This window comes from Rhododendron vialii, chromosome 11a (genome assembly GCF_030253575.1).
Source record: "Rhododendron vialii isolate Sample 1 chromosome 11a, ASM3025357v1".
In the NCBI taxonomy this organism is placed as follows: Eukaryota; Viridiplantae; Streptophyta; class Magnoliopsida; order Ericales; family Ericaceae; genus Rhododendron; species Rhododendron vialii.
This window is the reverse complement of record NC_080567.1, coordinates 26,076,196-26,085,523: the sequence shown is the minus strand read 5'-3', so window position 1 is coordinate 26,085,523 and position 9,328 is coordinate 26,076,196. Positions and strand designations below refer to the sequence as shown.

Below are 9,328 nucleotides of genomic sequence, written 5' to 3'. Positions count from 1 at the left end.
CGGTCCGCAAAATGATGACTTAAAAATAGCACAATTTTAGCAAGAAAATATCAAAAATCTTTCAACAATTTATTAGATATCACTAAGAGTTCTTTTAGTTTATGAAAAAGTTTGGTTTTTTTTTTTTTCTTAAAACAAATGCATTATTTTTTAGTCCTCATTTTGCGAACTAAATACATTTATTGGGACGGAGCTTCAAAGAGAAGTGTAATAAACTAAGATGAAGGATTTTCCTTTTTTCATAAAACTGACATTTCCTACGAGACGGATTGAGGACTGACTGAGAGACTGAGTCAAGCACTACAACAATTAGCGAGGGAAGAATATTCGAATCTAGTAACTGTAGTGGTCTGGTGGGCAAGGCTTATATAAAGGCCTTCTGAGGATGGCTATGATCACCATATAAGCTCTAAGTTAATAGAGAAGAAGTGAGGGGTAAAAATGGAGTTGAAGAAAAGTTTGAAGTTGGAGGTCTTAGGGTTTGTCCTTTTGAATGTGTTTGTGCTGTCCATGTCCAGAAAGACAATCCCTTCCATCAACTGGGTTGTGAGTACTAACTAACTACTCCATGAGAGTTTTCTCATCTTCTTCGATCTCTTGTCGTATTGTCTCCAATCGTAGTCTACCACATGGCCTCTTTAGAGGCTAAAATCATCTCTGTTGAGGGAGAAATTTTTTGGGTGCCGGATGGGTACCACGTGGCCGTTGCCCACATGGTCCTAGAGCAGCACATTCGGGCTGTCCAAAAGTGTGTTGGACGGCCCAAATCCAAGCCGTCCAATACCGAAATGGATAGACCGGATGCGCTGCTGGGACACAGCGTGGTGCCCGCTCGGCACCCAAAAATTTCTCTGAGGGATGATAGGGAACTATACTCTGTCCTTAATTAAACATCTTTGTCTTGATGTTTTGAAATAATATTTTGGCGGACGTCCGATCATTTCTTGGGGATTTATTTGTTTCGAGATTTGAAGCAAATAGTGATGCTGCAAATGCATCACAAAACATATATGGAGATAGAGATATTTATAGACAGATGGCACGAGAGCCTCTGTTTCTATTATTTCTGTTGCTTTGTCTCGCTCTATAGCCATCAACACCACCATGTCTTGAGATATTTGTGTTTCTTGAAATTCGTAACATACCAACTCTAAACTATTTAAGAGACAAGCAAAGCCCATCGTTAAGGTTGATCAATTAAATGACTGATATTTGTGTTTTGTGGTGATGTTATACAATGGAGTAATACATTTTTCTTGATTTCCAGTTTAGAGCCTGAGATTTTATTTATTTAACCTTAGTTTAATTTGGTGAGTGCAGCTCAAGGAAACAAACTATACAAGGTTGTGTAGCTCAAAGAATATCTTGACAGTCAATGGATTGTTTCCAGGGCCTACTTTGTATGTCCGAAAGGGTGATAGGTTGATTGTTAACGTTCAAAACCAAGGGAAATACAATGTCACCATTCATTGGTATTCCTCTCTCTCTCTCTCTCTCTTGCTCTCTCTCTCTCTCTCTCATGGAAAGGAAAACGATAAGTGCACAGAAAACTCAAAATCAAGACACATGATTTCCTCTTTGGATTATTAATTTTCTACGTACATCGTGTTATTGAGGAAAAAAGGGACTTCTAAAAGCTTTAAATTTCGTTTCAAAAAAAATAACAAACTGAATTATCAAGAATACCCATGCAGTGACATTTTTAAAACTATATCAAGGGTGTTTTGGTCTAAATTTAAAAGATTAAAAGGTCACGTCAAAGAAAAACAAAGATGGGAGGGAAAAAAGGAAAGAAAATAATACCAGAAGGGGAAATATTGAGGTTTCTTTCTATTGCTAGCATATTGTAATAAGTCTTGCATGAGAGTAAAAGGAAGGAAGAGGAAGAAAAACCGACAACAAAAAGTACAAACTAAAAATGTTGTGATTTTGGAACCCAAGGATCGGCCCAGTGCAATTAATTTTTTTTGGGCCGATCCATGGAGAGCTCTAACTGCTTTAATTGGGACCCCATATGTAGGTGGAGAAATTAATCTCCTAGAATTAGTCGAGTTGGGCGCAAGCTGGCTCGAAGATTCACTTATATATGAGTAGCACTATTGGTACTGACAGGCTCGGTACCGAAATCGTATGGACGACCGCGCCGGGCCGTCTCCGGCCACTGGACGGTCGATCCGAGCCGTCCAAAAATTCTATTAAAAAAAAAACGAGGGGGCTCAAGCGGGAATCAATGGCATCCCGAGGTGTCTAGGGTGCTTGATCCGAGCACCCCTCATATATACACGAAAAAGGGGTGCTCGGATCAAGCACCCTATACACCTCGGATGCCGTTGACTCTCGCTCTGGACCCCGCGTTTTTTTTTTTATAGAATTTTTGAACTGCTCGGATCGACCCTCCGGTGCCCGGCACAACCGTCCCTACGATTTCGGTACCGACCCCATCGGTACCAATATCATTTTCGCTTATATATATAGATTAACAAATAGTTCAGTTTCATTATCCACCACATTCCCGGTCCTATTTGGATGATCAAAATAATTCATCTTTTACGACAAGGTATTTTAACTAATCTTGCAAAAAATCAACATAGTCAGATACTGGTGACCGCTTATTTAAATCGTACAATTTTTAGTTCAGATTCGTGTCAAACTTCTAAATTGAAAATTAAATGATTTTATCAAGTACTTAATGATATCAAATTGAGCTAACTTTTTGCAAGAAGAGTTAAAATATAATATTCTAAGAGATTAACTGTTCTAATCATCAGAATAAGATCGGAAATATGGCGAGCATGTTCATCCATTTTTAAAGATGAGTCAACAAAAAAAAAAAAAAAGAATTCTAAAAAAAAGTACTACAAACTAATATTGTGATTTTGGAAAACATGTGATTTATATAGGCACGGAGTGAAGCAGCCAAGAAATCCATGGTCAGATGGACCCGTGTACGTGACACAATGTCCAATTAGACCGGGTGCAAATTTCAGTTATGAACTCATATTCTCAACCGAAGAAGGTACCCTTTGGTGGCATGCTCATAGTGATTGGTCTCGAGCCACGGTCCATGGCCCTATTGTTGTATACCCTTCAAATGGAACAACCTACCCTTTTCCCAAGCCTCATGCAGAGTTTCCTATTGTTTTGGGTATGTACCATCTCTCTCTCTCTCTCTCCCTCTCTCTCTCTCCAATGCCACAATCCTAGAAAAGCTTCACAGGATTTTTTTTTTATTTTATACTTTTGTTGTCACAGCATCGTGGTTTAAGGGAGATGTAATGGAGATAATTCAAAGTGCACTTGAAGGCGGAGGCGAACCAAACAAGTCAGATGCTCTCACCATCAATGGCCAACCGGGTGATCTATACAATTGTTCCAAACCCGGTATGCACATCAATTTAATCTCAATCAAGAGAGCAAAAACTGAATGTAGTGTCAACACATTAATATCCTGAAAAATAGAACTTCTCGATAAGATGTACGTTATTGAGTTTGCTTGCTTATACAAATAAAACACAATCCAAATGTTGCAGGGACGTTCAACGTGATGGTAAATTATGGAAAGAGGTATCTTCTTCGCGTCATCAACTCAATTATGAACGAAGAAGTGTTCTTCGCGGTAGCTAAGCATAAGTTCACAGTCGTTGGAATGGATGGAGCATACATCAAACCCATAGAAACTGATTATATCTTGATAACCCCTGGACAAACCATGGACATCTTATTGACTGCAAATAAGTCCCCGAGCCACTATTACATGGCAGCTAGAGCCTCTGCCGGTGTTGTATACGATAACACTACTACAACCGCGATCGTGAAATACATTGGAAATTATACAGCCCCATCGACGCCAACATTTCCTAGTACCCTTCCGAATTATACTGACATCGATGCTGTAACAGATTTCACCAAGCGGATTAAGGCCCTGGCTAGCAAGGACTACCCGATTGATGTCCCCAAAAAAGTCGATACCCGACTTTTCATAACTATCGCAGTGGGCTTGATTCCGTGCCCTAATAATTCGTGTGACGGACCAAATGGTTCCAGGCTCGCTGCAAGCTTGAACAATGTAAGTTTTGAGAAGCCTGCGGTGGATTTATTGCAAGCGTATTACAGGAAGATCGGAGGGATTTTCACGACCGACTTTCCAAATGTGCCGCCTTACTTCTTCAATTTTACAGCTGATGAGATGCCAGACAACGTTTTAATCCCATCGACGGGGACGAAAGTGAAAGTCTTGGAGTTTAATTCAAGTGTGGAGATAGTGTTTCAGGGGACTAATGTACAAGCTGCAGCTGAGAACCATCCAATACATTTACATGGCTTCAGCTTTTATCATGTTGGATCTGGTTTTGGCAACTTTGATAATAAGACTGATCCAAAAGGTTACAATTTGGTTGACCCACCTGAGATAAACACTGTCGGGGTGCCCAAGAATGGATGGGCTACAATCAGATTCAGAGCTGATAATCCAGGTATACTTATTACTTTGGCATTACATTTGTTTTTTTAGACATAAGATGAGTCATAAGGGTCACACAATACGATTTGTGCTTTTTTAACAACTAGAATCAGGCTAGAAGTTCGGAGCCGGCCTTTACTGTTCAAGGCCTCAAGCAAAAATTAAAAATGAGACTAGTTTGTTAGATTATTATATGGGGTAATGGGATAAAAAAGTAGGAGGCCTTCTGAAATCAAAATATTTTTAGAGGTTTAAAGTGGTCGTAATATAAGTTTTAGCTCAGAACCAACTCAGTAAAATGATTTTAGAATTCAAAAGAAATGAAATTTTAATTTCGAGACTTTTTCATTTATCGGGTATTTCAAGACCCTTTACGTATAGGAATATTCAAATACCGTTAAATATTTTTGGTTGGGATTGATGAGATGAAAAAGTGTTGATAACTAATGGATTTTCTTGACTTTATTGTAGGGGTGTGGTTTATGCATTGTCACTTGGAAAGACATTCTGACTGGGGAATGGATATGGTATTTATTGTGAAGAACGGGTCCACCAGGTTAACAAGTATGCGGCGACCCCCAAGTCACTTGAACCCTTGCTAATCAATTTCTCTGATCTGAGAAAGCTAGCTAGTAATCCAATTTGGCACAAGCCATGTTTAGGTTGTGAATTATTCTCACAACTTGGCGGTGCTCCAGGACTAAGTAATAATTTTTCAAGATAAATAAAGGAATAAGCATATTACATATGCAGCGTGGTTCTTTATATTCTAATAAAAAACGCAACTAAAAAAACAAAAGAATTCTAGGTGTGATTTTTGTTTAAAGGATATTATATTTGTTGTAGCTTGCTAGGATGTGCTTGTTTGTATCATGTGGTGGCATTTCTGTGACTTCATGAATGTTGATTCATTTGAAGGTCGATCTGTAACTCACTAGGAAGTTATCTTCTTATTTTTTCCTGTTTTTTTTATCAACAGCAAATTTTATTTCAAGAAGCCTAATGGCACTTAAATGAAATAATCATAACAGTCGGTAAGAGCTAAATCTACTCAAAATTAGGAAACGAGCAAAATTACAAAAGGGCATACAAACTCAAAGACGCATTACTGCAAAAGCAGACCGGCGCGATGCTACATAGGGACCCTCCGAGATTTAGTAGATGAGCAACCCAGAGCTCAAACCATTAGATCGGTCCATTAAATGGCAAATGTTGGCATTCACAGCGCAAAGGACAGATCCCTCACAACCGCAAATGGATGCTCCAGTGCGAGTTTCTGCTAGCACTTCGAAACTCCGGGCTCAATAGTTGACCAGACAACCCACAACAAGCCAGACCTCCTTGCAAGCACAAGCCGGGATCTGGTAAAACCAGTCCCGACAAACCAAATGAATCCTACCGTTATTACCCATCACCCGCTGGATCTGGGGGAGACACAGATCGGAGACCCACTGAATCTGGGGGAAATCCAAATCGGTAACACAACCGGACCAGCCGGGAGAACCGGTAAAAACAGAAAAAAGAAGAAAGAAAAAAACTACTACCCACCTACTTCTGTTAATAACAGAGGTAGTAGCTCGAATCTCACACCTACGCGTGTGTGTTATTACAGCACTGAAGTTACACAGCTCCACTTAAAATGCTGAGCAGTTAAAGAAGTAAACATTCACATAGTTTCAAACGATTTGTTATCTAGGATCAATTCTTCATGCATGAATTAGAAGCAAGGAAGATTCCTAAAGTACAATAGGGATAAAATTAACTGAAAAACTTTTTTCCCGTTGTTTCTGTAAAAAAGAAGTTACGGAGATCAATCGCGACTGGCTAAAGTGTTTTTGAACAGTTCGGATTGAAAATCAATTCTTACCGGTAAGAATTGAAAATGAATCTCAACTATTTATTGCGCGAATAAACGGTTGTGATCGCACCGTTCCGTGAACAGGTCAACCTATTCACAGAGCCTCTATGAAGAAGACAACCTCTATAGGCCATGAATTAATAATTGACTAATGGTTGTGTTTACACCCATTTTTTGTACCAAATCTTGGACTAGAGCTGGAAAGCCATTTAATTATTATTTGATTAAATTGGGCAAAAAATAAAGATGTATTGGGTTAAAATTAATAGACCAAGACACTATTTATTAGGCCCGATTAATTTTAATTTAATTCGGCCACGGACTATAGATATTTTAGACCTTAAATATGAAGGTCTATATATGATTAAATATGGTTATTTGAGATATTCTGGAATCATCCCATACAAATAGGAGAGTGGGTTCTGGAGGGTTGAGCATTACTCAGCCATTTGACTATTTGAACAAGTCAAAATGGCCCATTGCTCTTTGATTTTTACGAGAAAAGATAATGGAAAGGGCCCACAATCCTTAGTAACCTCCATTAACTACCCATTACCAAAGAAAATACATGTTTTATTCAGCCAACTTCCAAATAACCGCTCACTACTCCATGATCCCATGAAGTGAAAGTTATAAGGGACACATGGCGCCACGAGAAGAAGCCAGCAAATCTACTTGCATGCAAAGCCGTGGCCTATAAATAAAAGTTCACAAGAAGAAAAAAGGGTTCACACACCAATCAAACTCAACACTTAAGACTAAAGCCTTTCCAGTGAAGCAATTATCTCACTTCTCTCACACTCATTCAATTACTTCTTCAAGTAATTCGGGTTTCTATCTCTCTTGTACCCCAAACTTTATTATTACGACATAATAAAGTTATTCCATCTCTCTTGTACCCCCAACTTTATTATTACGACATAATAAAATTATTCTACATTGTGATTTCTTTTTCTACACGGTTAGGAAATTATTAAGTTCTCGCTCGTAGATGCAAAACCATGAGCCAACACTGCAATCCAGCCCTTAGGTTTGCAGCACGATCGCTCTTACATATTCGAAGTCAGAAAAAGGACGCTCAGGCCTTGAGCCATTTCGAAGCCGAACATCTTTTTGGCACGCCCAGTGGGACCCTAATCGTCTAAGGATTTTATTTTGGCAAGGAAGCAAAAGCAGCAACAACAAGCGGATCCACCCATCCGAATCTATCACAGAGTCCTGAGGGAATGGCCATCGACGTGCCATTACTCTTAGAAGTTGGTCCTCAGATCAGCACTCAAGAACTTAGCGACACTATCAATAGCGTCAAAAATTATATGTTTTTAGCAGGACGTGAGATCTCCCACAACGTTACGCAGTCAATCTCGCAATCGTTCTCTCAATCCCTGGAACCTCTGACCATAGCAGTCAATAAAATGGTTGCTACGCTTATAGAGAGACTACCGCTCGCTCCTCAGCAGCAGGACTTTCCACAGTTTAGTGTTTATGGCAACGGTCAAGACCAAGCTGACTTATTGGGGGTACCTCCCTCTCCTCAAACATTTTACCACGCTACCTCATCTAGCAGCCCTGCACTAGGGGCAAAAAGAGAAGGGAGTTGTAATTAGAGGAGCCCAGACGCCTCCAGCAAATAATGATCAAAGGTTTGTTTTGGTTGAAAACCTAAGCAAACTTGGCAAATCTGACAAGACGGACAAAAGGCCTTTGCAAGGAGGCCAGGGCTCTGAAAAGGACAAAAGAGTTGTTCATACTTGTGGGGGGATGAAAACAATTGATGCTTCCTATCAACTGGATTGCAACGGCTTATTCGTGCCTCTTCACCGGAACCCTAGCTCGACGTCTGAACCCTAATCTGCAAAATAGACAGGGAGTGAGTGCACCTTTGCCTCTCGTGGCAAAAGGCCCTCCGATGCCTTTGTTAGTATCTCGTACTAGAAAACTCAACCCTAATTATCAGTAGGAAAGCAATAATAATGCAATGTATTGCGTACCTTTTACCTTTAGGTTTTCCTCTTATTTATAGATTCACATATGCTTGCTGGCCAAGCATCCGTGTTGCCCTAGGATTCCTAAATCTTATAGGAATCCCAGGATATCAAGGATTCTCGTTTCCTTTATCAGTTCATTACTTTAATCCTTGTAGGACTCTTTTCCATAACAAGCCGAACATCCCATACTCGTTGGGTATCTTTCTCAGATCCTATATTCTTGGGATCTTCCAGAGTATTCCTTCTGCTCCTGCTCTCGATTGGAGCTCCTTCTTTGTTCGGCCGTCTCATGGCCAAACAGACGGCTTGGACCAGTTCACTTCACATGTAACTGGTCCTTGAGCCCATACAACCTTTCTGGACCGTTGACTTCTCATGTCACTGGTCCATATTGCCGAACACTTGTTTAGCACGATGACCGTCCTGTCTATATTCAAACTATGGTCCCACGTACCATTTATTCGGACATTGATTGCATTGCTTTCAACCCGTGATCACTCGTATCACGTGCTAGGTTCTTTACAACATCTGTTCGGCTGTATCATAACCGAACAGTCTGCTTGGACCAACTACTTCACATGTATCTTGGTCCAATGTAATCAAGATATCTCTAATTGCCGAACAGTCTATTTATAGCCATGACTTCTCATATCACTGTTCACCGAACTGCCCGGCGGTAAGTCTAGTCGTATTTACCACGTGTTCCTAAACATCACGTGTTCGGTAACTAAATGTACCTGCTCGGGAATACCTCCCTACAATACTCCTCAAAGCTCTGATACTCGGGGGGCAAGTCCAGTCCAGAACCAATAGGCACAAGAGGCACGCCTACAGCCGCAACTTGTGTCAGACCTGTCTATGGGAAGGGATCAAGTCCTGAACTTGCTCCTGGAGTAGTTAGGGCTTGGTTTTAGACCTTTAGGAAGACCAATGTATAGGAAGCCTCATACCGAAGAGGTAGATAATACACATTTTCCAAAGGGCTATAGAGTCCCAGAATTCTAGACCTTCAATGGTGAAAGC

The 9,328-nt window shown here is 40.2% G+C and overlaps 1 protein-coding gene across 1 annotated transcript; it reads left to right on the top strand.

Moving 5' to 3' along the window:
- The first annotated feature begins 408 nt into the window (after positions 1–408).
- Positions 409–5,365, top strand: LOC131306566 (laccase-14-like). The gene is made up of 6 exons (XM_058332886.1): positions 409–546; positions 1,321–1,472; positions 2,901–3,145; positions 3,253–3,381; positions 3,531–4,472; positions 4,931–5,365. The coding sequence occupies exons 1-6, from the start codon at positions 442–444 to the stop codon at positions 5,059–5,061; spliced, it is 1,704 nt and encodes a 567-aa protein (XP_058188869.1). The 5' UTR covers positions 409–441; the 3' UTR covers positions 5,062–5,365.
- The last annotated feature ends 3,963 nt before the right edge of the window (positions 5,366–9,328 follow it).

What these genes read in the sequence shown, in the direction of transcription:
- LOC131306566 (XM_058332886.1), top strand. Translation starts at nt 442, where the DNA reads ATGGAGTTGAAGAAAAGTTTGAAGTTGGAGGTCTTAGGGTTTGTCCTT. An exon ending in TACAATGTCACCATTCATTG is followed by an intron (nt 1,473 to 2,900) that starts GTATTCCTCTCT and finishes TGATTTATATAG; the next exon opens with GCACGGAGTGAAGCAGCCAA. An exon ending in AGAGTTTCCTATTGTTTTGG is followed by an intron (nt 3,146 to 3,252) that starts GTATGTACCATC and finishes TTGTTGTCACAG; the next exon opens with CATCGTGGTTTAAGGGAGAT.